The 17,340-nt window shown below is 35.8% G+C and overlaps 1 protein-coding gene across 1 annotated transcript; it reads left to right on the top strand.

Annotated features, from left to right (window-relative positions):
• Positions 1-363: 363 nt before the first annotated feature.
• Positions 364-8,449, top strand: LOC124536890 (segmentation protein Runt). The gene is made up of 3 exons (XM_047113541.1): positions 364-1,121; positions 5,571-5,705; positions 7,392-8,449. The coding sequence occupies exons 1-3, from the start codon at positions 674-676 to the stop codon at positions 8,036-8,038; spliced, it is 1,230 nt and encodes a 409-aa protein (XP_046969497.1). The 5' UTR covers positions 364-673; the 3' UTR covers positions 8,039-8,449.
• The last annotated feature ends 8,891 nt before the right edge of the window (positions 8,450-17,340 follow it).

Genomic DNA, 17,340 nt, shown 5'->3' with positions numbered 1-17,340 from the left:
TTCGCACCGGCCGCGGTTTCCCGCCGCCCCGTGGCCTAATTACCGCCGCCTCGTGATACGTCACCGCGGTAATTCAAAAAAATCCACCTATCCCTCTCCCACCGACTAGTGATGTGCTACAGCGTCTCGTTCCCGCGAGCATTTTTATAAAAACGCAGAGATCGACCGCGACCGTCCCGTTCGTTCCCACTGCGGCTCCGCGCTGCCCGCACCCTTCGTCTCCTTCCCGCTTTTTACGAGACGTAGGGGCCGCCACCCGGGTGGGGGCGGCGACCGCGCGAACGCAAAATATTGACCATCGGAAAAAGTCGCGTCGTATCGCAGTCATCAGTCGAAACTCAGTCCTCGCGAGTACGCGTCCCTTCGCCGCGACTTCGGCACGCGTCGTGAGTCTTCGGCTTGCGGTCTCGGCGAGTCGCCCATTTATTTTTCCGAGTCCCCCGCCCGGCGTCTTGCCCGCACCCAACAAGTGGTGCAGACGGTCGGTCACGGCTCACACGACGTCTCGCGCCCATACTTTGCACAACTTTCCGGAGTGCTCCGTGCCCGCTTTGCCGCGAGTTTGAATTTCGATCGCGTGTTTAAAACTTTTAACGGAGTGTTTTAAAGACTAGTGACGTGACAGAGAACTTTAGTGGCGTGTCGAGAGGTGTTCTAGGGTGAACTGGAGTCGATGCACCTTCCACACGCGAGTCCCCCGACCCCTACGATGGCGGACGTTTACACTCACATCCATGAGTACTACCGGCAGAGTCACGGCGACCTGGTGCAGACGGGTTCACCGGCTGTGCTTTGCTCTGCACTGCCCGGTCACTGGCGGTCGAACAAATCTCTACCCGTTGCGTTTAAGGTTGTCGCCTTGGATGACGTTCAAGACGGCACATTAGTTACTATTAAAGCGGGAAATGATGAAAATGTAATGGCAGAAATGAGGAACTGCACAGCAGTAATGAAGAACCAAGTAGCAAAATTCAATGACCTGAGGTTCGTGGGTCGGAGTGGTCGTGGGAAGTCATTCTCACTCACCATCACGATCAGCACCTTCCCGAGCCAGGTCGCGACTTACACCAAAGCCATCAAAGTTACAGTTGACGGCCCGCGAGAACCGAGAACTAAACAAAGTAAGTTTTGCAATGTTTATTCTTTATTTTTATTTATTTTTAAATAAGAACTTACTGATATTACATTTTGCTACTAAGTTACTTATGCACCTATAAATACTTATTGTCGAGCTATTAGTTTTTTTAAGCAAAATATAATTTTATTAATACTACCGTCTGATCACACTTAACATATAAGTACTTGAAATACATATACTTGAAAGAATTAATCAATTAAAATGTATGGTAACGCTACGTAATTAGTCCTAAAATAATTGATCAACTTTCGAAAGTTATGAAATACCAACAATGTACTAGATATTTTTTAAATGAAATAAAATGCTCCATATTTTTACGACGCTAGCTGCAACATATTTCTGAAATAATTTTACCGCCTTACATTCATTCTTTAAACATAAATCAACATCATTTCGCAATTACTGCTCGAAAAATAAACGCCAGAAACCTATAATCTCGAAAAATAAAAAGCACACGTTATAAAAAAAATGATTAAACATAATATGCATAATCTGAAAGAATTCATGCGCACGCGCTGGCCGAGCGCCAGTCCACAGACGATTTTGCGGCTCCAACCATTTGACCACATTTAAAATAGTTTTATATCCATTTGACGGGCGATTAATACAAGTCATTTCGAATCTAAACGATTGTCCATCGCAGGTGGGCATTATAAAATTTTATATCAATTTATCACCTTGAGCTTTATGTTAACCTGACGTAGGTTTATGTGCAAAATATACTTTTTTTTAAATATAACGCATACCGAATTTCTATTTCGACAAAACTACTTCACAAGTAATATACATATAAATACTGAACAATTATATGTCATTATTAACAAAGTAATACAGTCGAAAAGTTTTTTTTTGGAAACGTTATTAAATTACTCTTTCATTATTTTAAATGTAAATCATTTGTTTTTAAATAATTAATAAATGATTACCTATTAACTCCAACATGAAAGTACATATAATATCTTAAAAGAACCAGAGACATACAAACAACGGTTTTTTCAAAATGTTGCAATGGTTTCATTCCCAAGCTATGTGTGCGGTGTATCTTTATTCTGAATATTTTTAAAATTAGCAACAGAGGCGGTCTGGACTTAAGATTCGTTGACTCTAGCCATTCACATAAAAACATTTCAAATAGTTCAACGATTCTGCATATATACATTAATCTTGTAATAAAAATAATAATTTTAAAAAAGGAACACGGCCGCAAATTTAGGGCAACCCTTCGTATATAAAGAGTAATCTCTAGAATGTTAATCAGATATAAATAAAATTCAACATCTGTAAAATTGTAGGAACGTGAGAATCAGTCAATCACGCAGACATTAATTACTTAGTTCTCTAAATCCCACACGACCGGATAGGCGGCCTGTTACAGAAATAGCTCGATTGTCTTTAAGAGACTTAAGTAGTGTTTTGACGTCGCCTTATAAATTGTTATTGGTGAGAGCTTTTAAAAATAATACTCGAATGAAAATGAGTGGGCTGTTTCGTTGCAGAATGTTGTTATTTAATGAAAAGCCAAATTTATATTACGATCAACAATAACCAAATTTTTCTTCATAAATTACCTCTATTTTATTTTAATAAAAAGGGTCGTTTTTAATATATGTAGCGATACAACTATTATAATTACATAATTATGTGTTCAAATTAAATTGTACAACTAAAAAAGGCTAATGACAACCTGAAGTCTCATTCTTTTTGCATATTATATTCATATCTATAATCATTACAATCCTCAATAATTACACAGATAGAAAAGTTTATAATTTTAATCAATTCTCAAATACATGTTTTATCAATTGATACTTATTACGAAAGCGTAAATAAAACAATACTTTAACTCAGCGATACGTCCATTAATAAATCAAGAACAATTTAAAAAGACGTCTTAAAACCCATATCAATTAAAGCAAGTCCACAAATCACGCTTGAATCATAACGTTTTGACACCACAAAACTATTTTCGTTACAACGCTCGAGACCGTCTGTATAAACAAACCGATGCGCCCAAACTTTGGTTAATAATAAAAAGACACGCGGAAAAACTAACATCCTTGGCGATAAACATCAAAAGCCGAGGATAATAACTCGATCAGTGGCGTCGTGGCTTTATTACTGCGTCTGTATCGTTAATAAGTTAATTCGTCTTACTATTCAATTATTTGTACACCGACTTTTGAATATTCAACTTTAAATTTATCAATTCGGTCTCTCACAATCTGAATCAAAATCTTCTGTTTTCTAATACATCTCTTTTATATTAAAATATATTAACCTATAAAAAACAATTTATAATCTTGCTCTTCCAATAATTCATTCGTCAATTTTAATTAATAAACTAAATTATATTCATCCTACGTCGGTTTCTTAAATTTGCTTGAAATTAGATATATCTCTTAGAAATACGTAACGTACACTGTATAGGTAAATATTATAATAGAGTTGGTGTTTATTTTGTCGCATAGATGTAAGGTCTCCTTCAATTTGAAATTAGATCAATCAATCATTGAACGACAGCAATACATTACCTATGAGCAAATTAATTATGATTGCTTGTAAAACGATCTCTTGAATGTAATTAGAAAAAAATCGAGAGTAAGTGATCAGTTTCGAGTTTAATATGCGACACTTGCTGTACAAGCGGTTACCAAGTTTCATGGTGCGGCCACGGTCGCGTAACAGATGTAAACAATCTCAGGGCCCGTCGTAAAGTCCGTTTGATCTCCCCGCCACCGCCCGCTGCCTCTAAAATATGGATTTTATGTCCCTCCGCTGCTAATACCACATCCACACCCAGCGACCCTCATAACCGACGTATGTGATGAAGTTACCACCGATTTGTTTCCTCATAACTTCAATATCGAAAGGACAGTAGTACATTGGCTCCTTCGAAAATTTATTTCATTCAGTTCAGCAAAATGTGATCAAGTCCTAATTAATCCATAATATTACATTCGAATTGCTGAAAATTATATTTAATCTGTGCTTACGTCATAGTATATAAGTAAACAAATTTAAAAAATACCATTGCGATTTATTATTAGTTGTTGTGTTGTAGCCGCGAGTTATACGACTCAATAATAACGTCTCAGAATAACGCAAGACAATCAAAACTAAAACACAATATAAACGCGGTGTTTGTCATAAGACATCGTCGCCACCCGCCCCGAGTTATGAGCCATAACTCTGATTCCATTTATTCAACACGCGCCCAACACGTCTTCCACATTAATTTACGAGTAACAAACGCTCGCATCTCATTTGAGTTATTTAACGCCTATTTTGACACTTAATGTCGGATCGCCTTTGCCTTCATTATTACCGTAGTACGATAAGTAAACCATTACAGCACACAGCACTATTTTTAACATATTCGCGTTCGTCGTAATTCAAAAACAGAATGTGAAAGCTAAAGCTGTGTATCATAATTAATCCGAAATGTCTTCTAACAGTTAGAACGGCTCTCGTTACCATGTTAATATTCAGAGCCCCGCATGCAAAGGGTTGGGGAACCGAATTTAATTGAATACTGGCATTAACAAATGGAGCGGGCCATTTCCGAGTTCCACATTTAACTTATTATGTACCATGATGGCGGAGCTCTTCAGCCGGATTGCCACGTGACAGCGCGACGGGCCATCCATCACGTTCTTAATTTAAAATACCCGCGATTTGGGAAACGTTCGCCCGAAACACTCGCTAATCACGAATCGGTACGGTTTGTATACACGGAAAATAAAGTGATAGCTTTCGTAAACTTGCTTAGTACGCCGTAAAAAACAAAAACGTATGATCAAGAGCAATCTGGATAACGAATGAATTCAGGCTAACTACTTAAAAACTTGTGCAACATTAAACATCAGACGAAGAGTCACTAAACAATGTCCAGTAATTCAAAACAAGTAGACGAAGTGCTCGTAAATAGTTAATCTCGTAATAAAAATGTCGATACACCTGATCGCATCGATTGAGATGACTCGCGACCGGATTAAAAACGATCATAAAACGAAAATAGACGTCGGCAGTGGCGTCTTCAGTAGCCTATCGATTAAACAAATAAAAAAGCGTTTCGCTAGCTGAAAGGCGAAAGGCAACGTGATGGTGGAGGGTCGTAAAAACGTATAGCACAGAGATGCCGGCTAACTGCAGTAGTAAACCGGTCGTTTTGTATACAAGCCCCTTGTTATAGTCGGCGGGCGCGGTAAACAGTGTGCTGGCCGTGTGTCGCCGCCTTTACTACCTTGCCTTTGTGAGTTGTGATTGCGACTCCTTACGGAAATTCCCTTAGTTTGACCTCGACATAAGTGCGTCCTTAATTCTTATCTCCAATTTATCCAATACGTACCATATACACAAAGTCCATATGTAAAATATTAAAAAAAGATTCTCTGTAGAAATAAATTCTAACTGTGTATTGTCTTTGTTTCAGATTATGGTTATGGTCATCCAGGAGCATTCAATCCATTTCTATTGAATCCCGGATGGTTAGATGCAGCATATCTTAACTACGCGTGGGCGGATTACTTTAGGCCGCCTCAACTAAGAGATCAAACACTAGTAAAAGGTAAGATATCAATTTTCAATCATAAAAACGTGGCGTGTCTAATAAAAAGAAAACTGAACAATAAAAATAAAATTACCGGGCAATAACGGTATTCCCTTTCGAAAACGGGGCGCGATTTCGTATTTTAGATTTAATTAAATTATGATGTTTTCGGAACTATTGCTGGACGTCCGTGCAAATATAAACCTGCAATTTATAGAGCTCAAAACAGATATTTGCCATTCCGTGATTCCTACTAAACTTCCGATCGAAGGATTATTTGGCATTCGTTAATTTAAAAATTCCCGATTTAGCAAACAACACTCGAAAACATGTTGCTCGCAACGGAACCACCCCTCAAGGCCGTACAACGCAAAGGCTCAAATAAAAGAAGCGGCTCTTGAGCGCTGCAAAACAACACCGGTCCGACCGAAGCAAAACCACCCGCTGAAGTCCGTTCGTCGGGGGAAGTGGGGGTGCAGAACGGAAAAAGTATAAAAAGCGCCACCTTCACGTTCGAGAGAGTGTGGAGTCAATTTTATTCCAATGTAGGCGACCGCGCCACCAGCCACTTTTTGTTTCCGACGCTGAAACGCGAGGAGCGTTGTACTCAAACACCTACCGACTTTTATTAAACCTAAGCTTGGTTCATTTTCACAAAGCGATACGCTTAACTTTGCAATTTGTATTCAAATATCTCTGCAGCTTGCTTTACAGTTGCTATATCTTCGTAACGTTTAAATAAATTCACCAATTTTAAATATTACCGAAAATTCGTGATAACATTTAAACAACACGTAATCAATACTATACAAAGACGTATTAAACTTTATATTAAAAAATCAAGTTCATAATTAAATCGCGATCTATGTTAAAATTAATTAAACATCATAGTTATCGCATAGCAGTTTCAAATCTGAACGTCGGGATCACCTCAATCAGGCGCGACGCCGATATTGGCCCCCACCTCACCAAATTACCCCCTAGTTACGACCCCACCCACCCCCTTTGCCTTTTAAAGTGGTCTGCGCACCACTGCCACTGCTGCAAATATAAAAAGTGTAAAAGAGATACGAGCGCTGCACCACCTCCGAGCTCTTTGTGGCCCAATCTGCGCCTCCATCGTGTCCTTTTTATGCGCCCGCTTCTCTTACACTTATCGAGAATCAAAGCTCACAGCTACAAGAACTTTTGAACACTGTTGCTAATGAAAATTTCACGTTTCGAGTCCTCTTTGTCAGCCGTGCACGGAGATAACGAACTTCCTTATCGCGATAGAACCGGCTTTGTGCCGAACATGTGTCCGTTGCAACACCTCACACGTGCCGCGCATTGCTAATGCGGTTTCCAGACTGAGAACACAGAGGAGACATATCGAGCAAAATTAAGGTAGAATGCCGTGTCTGGATCGTAAAGAACGGCGTTGTGTTCGGATAAATAAATATTGCACCCTCACCCTCCTAATATCGTACTAAAAAAACATCCCTTTCGATGAAGCCGCCTTTAAACGCCTACAGATTGTACATTATCCTTAGTACGATTATGCACCCTCGTTGTTCAGGGAATCATCAGAGTGCCCGCGTGCCTCTGGCAGTCCCCAGGGGCTCGTCTCTCATATAACGTCATGTTGTCAAATCAGACAGCAGAAGCCGTAGAACAAAGTATTTAGTTTATTCTATTTCTAATACAATTTTCTTTTGTCCACAGGTGGTTCTACACCAATCACGACGCCACCAGTGGCTTTGCCAGGAGGTGAACTATTTCCGTTCCCACCGGCGATGGCAAGTTTGCCATCGGGGGGACTAATTCCACCGCCCGGTGCATTCCTTCCACCAAATGGCTTATTACCATTCCCACCTCATCCTGCGGAGCTTGCATTGAAGACGCTACCACCAGAACTAACATTGAAGAATGGCATCAATCCTTACGATGCTTTGAGGCACTTACAGAGCAATGTATCTTCGATGGACACTTCTAGCGCACGTTTGTCTCCAACGAGCAGTAGGCAAAGTGGCAGTCCAAGGAGTATTGTGAACGCGAGCCCAAGATCGAAGGCCGATTCTAAATCTGAAGTGAATTCCACGCACGAGGCGACAATATCCGACGAGTCAGATGAAGAACAGATCGAAGTCGTGAAATCAGCTTTCCACCCAACGAGGCCGGCGAATGTTGAGCTCCAAGAGATGAAACAAGTTCAGGCCGCCGATTCCACGGTATCTGACCGACCACGAATGCGAAATGAACTAAAAGCGACATCCCAGCGCACAACACGTGTCCTTTCCACTAGTCCGACGTCAACCAAAATTACAAACGGTTCGATATCAACGCACAAATCTGTATGGCGACCATATTGACATTTTTAGTGTAAGTGACTTTATATCCGTGTGAAACGGTGTTATTGAAATGTGATAAAACGAGCTTGTAAATATTGTATTATTAAATTAAATTCAGATATTTATTAATAGAGATAGATATTTAGTTGATACTGACTTCGGTGACAGGAGTCGTAGAAATGTAAAAAAAATATGTAATGACTGTTACGGGCGTTGTTAAAGCTTTTAAATATAAATAGATTACATTAAAGTTATTTGAATGTTAATAATGTAGATACTTTAATTACTTACGTAGATATACTTTTAATGTGTAATATTATATTAATCTTTCACATTGACTGATTATTCAATTTAGCAGCAAAGATAGGAGCCCGATTTATTTGTATAAACTGTAAATGTGTCTATTAATAATGTACATTCGACTAAAATTCGATAAGCAATGAAGTGTACATACGAGTATGTAGAGATCCGTGATAAAAAATGATTTCCGAAAAAAGTACTGCATTTTATTTATAGAAACAACTTCATACCTCTACGAAAAAAATTATTTAATAAAACAAAATATCCTTAAAAAACATACCATCAATTCATAAACTTCTTAATTTTAGAATGATTCTTCTGATTACTAAATTTCTTTGCTATATCAAGTGATTGAAATATTAAAACTGTTTGCGTAAACATATACTTATTTAATTTTGAATTCAAATAATATAGGTACATATCTACATCATCATAGTAAAGGATAAACAATAAAAGATATCTCGTTCGTGTAACTTTTGTGACAGTAAAGATAATAGAAATAAAAATAGTAGTGCAAAATTCATACAATAATAGAATAATCAATATATTCAATGTAAATGTTTAAAAATTAAATGAAAATTAGTTACATAGAAGTAATTATAAAAGACTACTATCGAATGAATGGAAAAATATTTTCGTTCACAATATAAATTTCAGGGAATACTTAAAATGAATACATGAATCCGATAATACATTACATTTCTTAAAATTGATTATTCTGCGAAAACATTGGACCGAGATCATATACAATAATATCTTGTATCAAATGTACATTTCAACGAAATAAATAATTCAAGTTGATAACGATAACTGTGCTATTATTTCTAATGTTACAAATGGTATAAAGACGACCATCCGAGGTTGTTTATGTTAGTTGGACAAAACGTGCATTGCACGTGTATGGTTACTACAAATGCCATTCCATTAGCTGTACGACTTTATGCGAGTATTACATTGATGTTAATTTATTTCAGCGGGACCGCGGGAAATTACGTAAGAAAAAATTACTTACATGATATATTCCAATTACTATTTTTCGCTCGGTATTGGAAATTCAGTCTTCATCATCCCTGGAATTTGATTTGAGGAAAACTAATATGATTTGTAATTCTTCGAACATTTTTTTACATTTATGTCAATATTTAAGAAATTCGATTAACACAAAGAAGAAATCAGCCGTCAAACAAAATAGGATAAATACTGAAGTATTTTGTCTTTGCCTATTTATATAAACACATCAGTCTCCTTTCTCATAAACTATTCACGTATATTTGAATACATTGGAATACAATACAAGTGACTTCATTTCGCAATACATAAAAGTATAATAGAATAAAAATGCATTGAAAATTGGCAACATTATAGAAAAATAGTAATGAATAACACAAAATACAAAGCTTCATTTCAACTCGAATGTTCATCAGGGAAGGTAAAATTTGTCGAGGTGCGTGGTGTGGTGCAGAGAAGCGATGGCGTGGCGCTATCAATTGTGTTTGCGCCCGAGCTGATCCGGTTAGCTGATTGCAGCCCTGCGCCCCGCGGTCAGCCGCCCGCTCCTCAAACAACGCCCAGCTCACAGAGATTTACTAAATACTGGATGTGATGTCCTATGGGTTAATTTTCAAATAGTATGTGTGAGAAATAGAATCAAGGGCGCATCCATTACCAAATTGTATTATCTGCGCTGTTATGTCAATTAACCTATTTAAGATAATACTCGTTATAAACATCTAAGTTTATTTTGGGTTTGAAGATTAGATTTTAAATCAAAAATTAATAATTATTTAGTTGCTGGAGGTACAGGTTAATCTTGACGATAGAACATGTAAGAAACTGACAACTTTTATGTGTAATAACGTTTTACTTTTGTCTGTTAAGATAAAAAAAAAACAAGAAATTAGCTGCAATGTACTCTTCATTTCAATCAATTTATATCGATAGATTGATTCTTTCGTGGTGATTATTATTTTATATGACCTTTTAAAATTAAAGCTTGTTCTTGTCTTATCCAGCGCTGAGTCACGTGGGACGCGCAATGAATAGAGGTCCCTCATTATGCTGCCTTTGATTCGTATCTCAGGCGTCGACTTTATGATTCGCTTTTTGGTGAAAACGAGTCCATACATCACGGCCATCCTATTTGGATGTATTAAAAAGCTGTGGCCAGACGGCCGGCCTGCGTCAGTGGATGTATTTTGAGTTTAAAATTTTGTTTGAGCGGCTTCAATGCGTCGTGATTATTCAGTGCATATTTTAAAGATTCAAAACTACACGAGTCTCTTTATACGATGCTAAATTTATACATTGATATTACAAATATATTAGTTGTGTTATGTTATGTTTGGACATCGTTGTCTATTAAGTATTTCAGATACTACTTTACTATCAACACTGAATTGATGTTTAAAATATATTTATGATCGAATGATACGATGTTCTTAAAACATTAGTAAATTATTAAGAACAATTCCATTCAATTTTAATAACCATATTGTTATTTAAATTTTAAACTCGGTAATGCTTATTATCGTTTATTATAACCTAACAATAATTCTGTACAACATAATTCTTTTATTCCATTTTTAAATAAATAGAATGTTCTTTATTTAAAAATTCAATTAGATTTTTCACTAAAAATTGTGCTCCTAAAAAGGTTTTACTCATTCTACATTACTTTATCCGTTATGGAACTGCGGCTTAAGCGCTCGCCCGCGGGCCGGACTCGACATCGCATATCGATAAGATTGCCACGTGCTTTTATTGTACCGACCGGGGAAGACCCAACAAAAATCGAAATGGAACCTTTTCTAAATACAAGCGAGCCTGCTATCCGACGTGGAAGTGTGCGATTTTTATTATTGTTTGATAAAACCCTTTATTTTTACAGCATTGTAGAGATAGTAGACGTATAAGAGGTATATACGCGACGCAAATCTAAGTTTTAGTGAATGTATGAAATACAAAATATTAAACGTCAAAAGCAAAAAAAAATAAAGAATGTTTTAGTAATAATAATTACCTTTATGTCTGAATAAAGTACTTCAGCTTTATTAGATATAATTATATAATCTAGACAAATTACAGATTTGATTACAGAAAACAACTTTATTTATAAAAATTGTTTTTAAATATCTTTTTTAAATTCATCATCAGCATTGTAATGGCGCTTATGACGATTGCGGACCAGGAGACATCGTGCTGAAACATACATGTTTCGGATGAGAATCTGCCACACATATTCACCAACCCGCGCTGGAACACCGCGAAGTAATCTATAAACCTTTTCTTCTTCGGCTTTAGTCTACCAGTAGAACTTTTACAAGGTAGGTATTTAAATTATTTCCAAAATTATTATTTGAAACCCATTTAACAGACATTAAACAATTTCGTCTTGATTAAAAATTCACTAACAAATAAGGCATTATTCTATTCAGAAACACATCACACATAATTAGTAATACGAACACAGTCTAATGTTTAATAATAATTAAAAACATATCGATTTTTTTTAAGTGTTTCAACCATCATTTTTGAAGATATGATTTGCAGAAGACCAAAAGCATTAATATAAGACGGTAATGATTCCTGATGCTATTCCAATCCAACTTGGACTTATTCCTCAAAAAAATTAATTCAAGTTAATCATAACTTGGGAAATTCTACTTATTTAATGATTACGATGCGAACTCGATCCTACTTTAACCGAATCAAATTTAACGAATAGTCGGTAGTGATAGAAACGATTGTATTTCGGTTCGATTGCGTGGACTGTCTGTTTGATTTCTTAATGTAATTGCCCAATATAATTACAGTCACAAAAAAAAATGATCTAACCTTTAAGACGATTACATTGTTGAAATAATATATATATCGGTGGTGTTGGACACTGATCCTAAAGTTGGTCATTATTGCATCTAATTTACTTCAATATATAAATATCAACTAAAACCTCGTTTAAGAGTTCACCTGCATTGACTTCAATTAAGAATGCTCGGAAAATGTACATGAAATAATAATTAATTATTATTTCAAGTACATTTAATATTTAATTGATTAGTTTATACATATCATCATATGTCCTAAAATTATGTGACTAATTTCAAAATCACTGGTTTTTCTTTTTTAATTTGATAATTGCATGCATTTTCTTATATATAAAATACATTCTCTTGACGATTTACGCAAGGCGGCTGGCAGGAGCTGGATGCGAGTAGCCGAAGATCGATCACAGTGGCGTGCTTTTGGAGAGCCTATGTCCAGCAGTGGACGAAAAAAGGCTGGTGATGATGATGAATATTCCACCACGATGTTCCGATGCAGACTTGTGGCATACACATGTGGCAAATTTTTTATAAATTTTAAATTTGCACGATTAGCTTTTCTTCATGTAACAGGTCGGGCGAAAGAGTCACCTCTAAGTAGTTTCCATCAACCATATACACGTAAGTAACGCATCTCCAAAGAGGAATCGATTTTGGGAACTAAGATACTATGACCATCAATCCGAACACCAAAACTAATTATCGATGTAAGGCAGTAGAATTTAACCACCGGTATATTTCATATACAGAGCAGAATAGTTGAACATACGTGTAAGTATATACAGCTGTGGATGTCCATGAAGTATTATTTAAATTGGCATTCGACGTCGAGTTACAAGTATCAACGAGTAGGTATTATAGAATAGCTCTGCAGATATATCGATAAGATCGTTTTACGTGGTTTTATTGTTTCAGTTACAGGAGATGGTCCGCAGCGCTCCGGGCGCCTTTACGTTGGAAAAAATTTAAATGGAACATTTTTGATGCAAGTACGAGTATAGGAGGTCTCACACATGCGAACCTTGACACACTTGTCCCACATAACGATTTATATATTTTACTGATACATATTTTTATAACATTGTTTGCTATTTGTCGATATACACACCGAACATACCTTTCTGAGCGTACATTTTTGCCTTTTCTGTGTATTTGTGGAATATTTATGTAAAAATAAAAAAATAAAAATAACTCAAACAAAGAAAATCTTTAAATATTTTATTATTTTTAAATAAGGTCTCTAGCAAGCACCAAATTATTCATCCTAGATTTGAATCTAACAAAATAAAATCGGGTTATAGTAAAAATAATATTAATTGTAATATTTTTAAATTACACAAATACCTACTATAAATTATTTTTTTCAGTCATTTAATAAAAAACATTAATAAATAGGGCTTATTAATCCTTCAAGATAAACATAATTATATTCAACGAAATTATACAAAATCAAACACATCTATGATTATTAGACAATAGTCACATGGGTAACTAAATTTGTGTAAATAATACGGTCTGTATATAGGCTTCTCATAGAAGTTAAACTTGGATCAATGCTACCAACACTACTGTCAGCGTTGTACTACATCCTATATAAATTTCCTACATCGCACATAACCTCATCTGCTTTCAACCTAAAACAATTAAAAATGAAAGCTTCTAATAACGCAATTACATAACATAGCCCACTCGTAAATGTACAGGGGATGACAGAGACTCGACTGGACAATGGAATAGAAAGAAATCACGCCGATAAAATTTTAATGCCTGTATAAAAAGGCAATAAATTTGATTTACGCGCCCCTGGCCTACGTAAAACGGGGTAATATCGAAAAATAACATGAGATAATGTTGGCTTACAGAGTGGGGTGGCTCGGGTCGGATTAGACGATATTTGCGTCCGGGATGTGCGGCCTTCGTTGTCGCGTTGCCTGTCCCGATGCGTTATCCCACATTTATAATCTATTGATTGAATCTTACTGTCTTAAAAAGAGTACCATCGAATTGAAAACCTCCTCCTTTCTTTGGAGTCGATTAAAAAGTATCTTCAAAGTAAATTATATCAAATTCAATATCAACAATAAAAAATTTGATAAGTCATTGTTGTAGGTCGAATTAATATATAAAAAATACTTATATAATTTTATAACATATATTTTAAATTAATTTAAATAAATTTAAAATAGGCTTTTGCAATGTATCATAGCGATTATAAATTGACTCTCTTACTTTCTGATAACGAAAAAAATATCATGGAGTATGGTAAGATCATATTTAACATTTATTATAAAATCTTAATTTAATAAATAAATGTTACTTAGCTTACATAATCACATTAATTTGATTTAAATGTGACTCACAAAACATAATTTTAATGTAAGACGCATGTAATGGTACAGGCTACTTACAAATAGGTAATTAAGTTAAATAATTTAAAAAATATATATTTTTATTACTTCATATACTCTGTTCATCATTGAACCCAAACTTATGACATCGTATATGTAAAAATCCATGACGTAACATATACAGACTGCAATAACGTGTCATAAACAAGGACATACAATCGAAAAACATTACTCACCTTCCACGATAGTCGGTTGAAAATAATTTTAACATCGCAATTTAATAAAGAACATATAGAATCGGTTACCATAGTTTCATTTTCGAAGTTGAATCTCTAAACGAGTGCAGTCCGGCGTGATTCATTTTACGCTAGCCAGCGCAATACTGAGTTTCGTGTACATCAATGGCCCGGTATTCGAACTTTTTAGACGAAAGCAAATCATCCCGATCGTATATAACATTTTTGTTATATTTATTTCAGATAGACAATTTAATATATTTATGTACTTGGTAATAGGTGGTTTACTTGGTGGTAGGGCTTTGTGCAAGCCTGCCTGGGGTAGGTACCACCCACTCATCAGATATTCTACCGCTAAACAACAGCACCCAGAATTGTTGTGTTCCGGTTTGAAGGGTGAGTGAGCCAATGTAACTACAGGCACAAAGGACATAGCATCTTAGTTCCCAAAGATGGTGGCTCAATGACGATGTAAGGATTAGTTAATATTTCTTACAGCGTCATTGTCTATGGGTGATGGTGACCACTTACCATCAGGTGGCCCATACGCTCGTCCGCCAACCTATTCCTTAAAAAAAGGGCTGAGTGTATTAAACTAACCAATTGATACAATATCAAATTATAGCATCAATGTGCCGCTAACAAATAAGTCAAAGTCTTTGTAATTTGCAATAATGTTTTCAATGAGGGATTTCATAGAAAATATAACATAAACATTTTGTAGTATTAAAATGAATCCTTGTTTAATTTTCTAACACTTTGTATTCATACAATTATCCATTACTTATTATATGAAATAGAAGCGACATCCGACGGCAAAACATTTTAATTTAACGGTTATTCACCAAATATATCAATCAGAAGCTAACCAAGCTCAAAATATATGTATGAAATGTTTGCACGGGTCCTTAAAAATAATAAATTCCTTATAGGGCCGCGGAAGGAACGCAAAATGAGTGGAAGAAGCCACTTAAAAAGATTGGCACTCAGCGAACTGGCATAATCTATGTAAATTACGTCAAATTAGGAGTCGTCAACACGCTGCCTCCGCGTTATTTTAAAGGCAAACCCTCTTTATTATTAATATTTATTCCGTTTCTTACGTCCGAACCGAATCAAGGAAAAAATAAAAAAAAAAACGCTACGAAATACTGCAGCCCTTAATGAAGCGGATAAATAAAAGGACGAGGCGTGATTGACTGAACATCGAATTAAGAATGTTTCGTAAAAATATTACATAAGTTGACGACTCCCGAAAATGTTCGGTTATCATATTACTTTAACAACCGGAAATGACAATTTGGCTCTGGGATAAAAATACTCTATACAACTCCGATCTTCAGAGTTTCAATCAAAGCTATTTAATGTTCAAATAAAAAATACTTTGAATTTTATTTTAAATATTTCACATTTAGATATATACTACTTTTTTGCCTGACACATGACAACCAACACTCTAAAATGCGAACGAAGTCGCGGGCAACTACTAGTTTATTATAAACACAAATAAGGCACAAAAAACAGTGGTGCTAGCACGGGTTTGAATCCGAAACAGAATCAGCTTTTTCTAACCACTGGGCTGTCTTGGCTCTTATAGTAACTTATTAATTAGAAAAAAAAAATAATATATATATATATCTACAACAACAGCAACAACAGCCTGTAAATTCCCACTGCTGGGCTAAAGGCCTCCTCTCCCTTTGAGAAGAAGGTTTGGAACATATTCCACTACGCTGTTGCAATGCGGGTTGGTGGAATACATACGTGGCACCGCTTTTACTTGACCGCTGAGCACGAGATGAATTATAAAGACAAATTAAGCATATGAATCAGTGGTGTTTGCCTGGGTTTGAATCCGCAATCATCGGTTAAGATGCACGCGTTCTAACCACTGGGCCATCTCGAGTTCAAGTTTACTTCATATCAAATTCAGTTCAGCGGTTAGGTCCTGAAAGAGCGACTGACAGACAGAGTTACTTTCACATTTATAATATTAATATAGATTTCAAGCTTGCATGAATAATGTATTAATTAAAATACTGCCGTAAATGTAGTTATGGCGAAGTAAGTTGTTTCCCCACAAGAGATGAGGCTTTTACATTAAGGTCGTAATGTTTAACCATTCCTTACGTCCAAATCAATTGGAGCTAACATGTTTATGGCCTCAGTGTCTGTAGATTCAACTCAACACACCCTTTATAACAATACTAAGTATTTCTGATTGGCTATAGAAAATATGTTGAGTGGGTACGTACCAAGGTCTTGGATAAAGCCCTTCCACCAAGTAAAGTTACTATAACTACATATATAAATTGGATAAAATAAAATTATTAAAACAATTACATTAAAGTAAAATCTTTACAACTCGAATTATTTTTTAGGATTACCTATTTTTTAGGATAATTAAAGTGTAAATGCTTACAAAAGTGATTTTAATGACCGGATATCTATGGGCAATAGTGAAATGTCGGTTCTTTTCGGTAGAATCTACATTCACATACCGAACCCGTCGCGTCGTTTCTTCACTTAATATACTTGTAAAATAACGATTTAATAGTGCTTGTAAAAGCCTACTTGAATAAGAATATTTTGATATTTAATTTCATGCAAGTATCGCC

This window comes from Vanessa cardui, chromosome 17 (assembly GCF_905220365.1).
Source record: "Vanessa cardui chromosome 17, ilVanCard2.1, whole genome shotgun sequence".
Taxonomy (NCBI): Eukaryota; Metazoa; Arthropoda; class Insecta; order Lepidoptera; family Nymphalidae; genus Vanessa; species Vanessa cardui.
This window is presented reverse-complemented; position numbering and strand designations above follow the sequence as displayed.

Excerpts from the sequence above, each read along its gene's own strand:
- LOC124536890 (XM_047113541.1), top strand. The coding sequence starts at position 674 with ATGCACCTTCCACACGCGAGTCCCCCGACCCCTACGATGGCGGACGTT. Across the intron at positions 1,122-5,570 it reads AGAACCGAGAACTAAACAAA|ATTATGGTTATGGTCATCCA; the intron begins GTAAGTTTTGCA and ends TCTTTGTTTCAG. Across the intron at positions 5,706-7,391 it reads AGATCAAACACTAGTAAAAG|GTGGTTCTACACCAATCACG; the intron begins GTAAGATATCAA and ends TTTTGTCCACAG.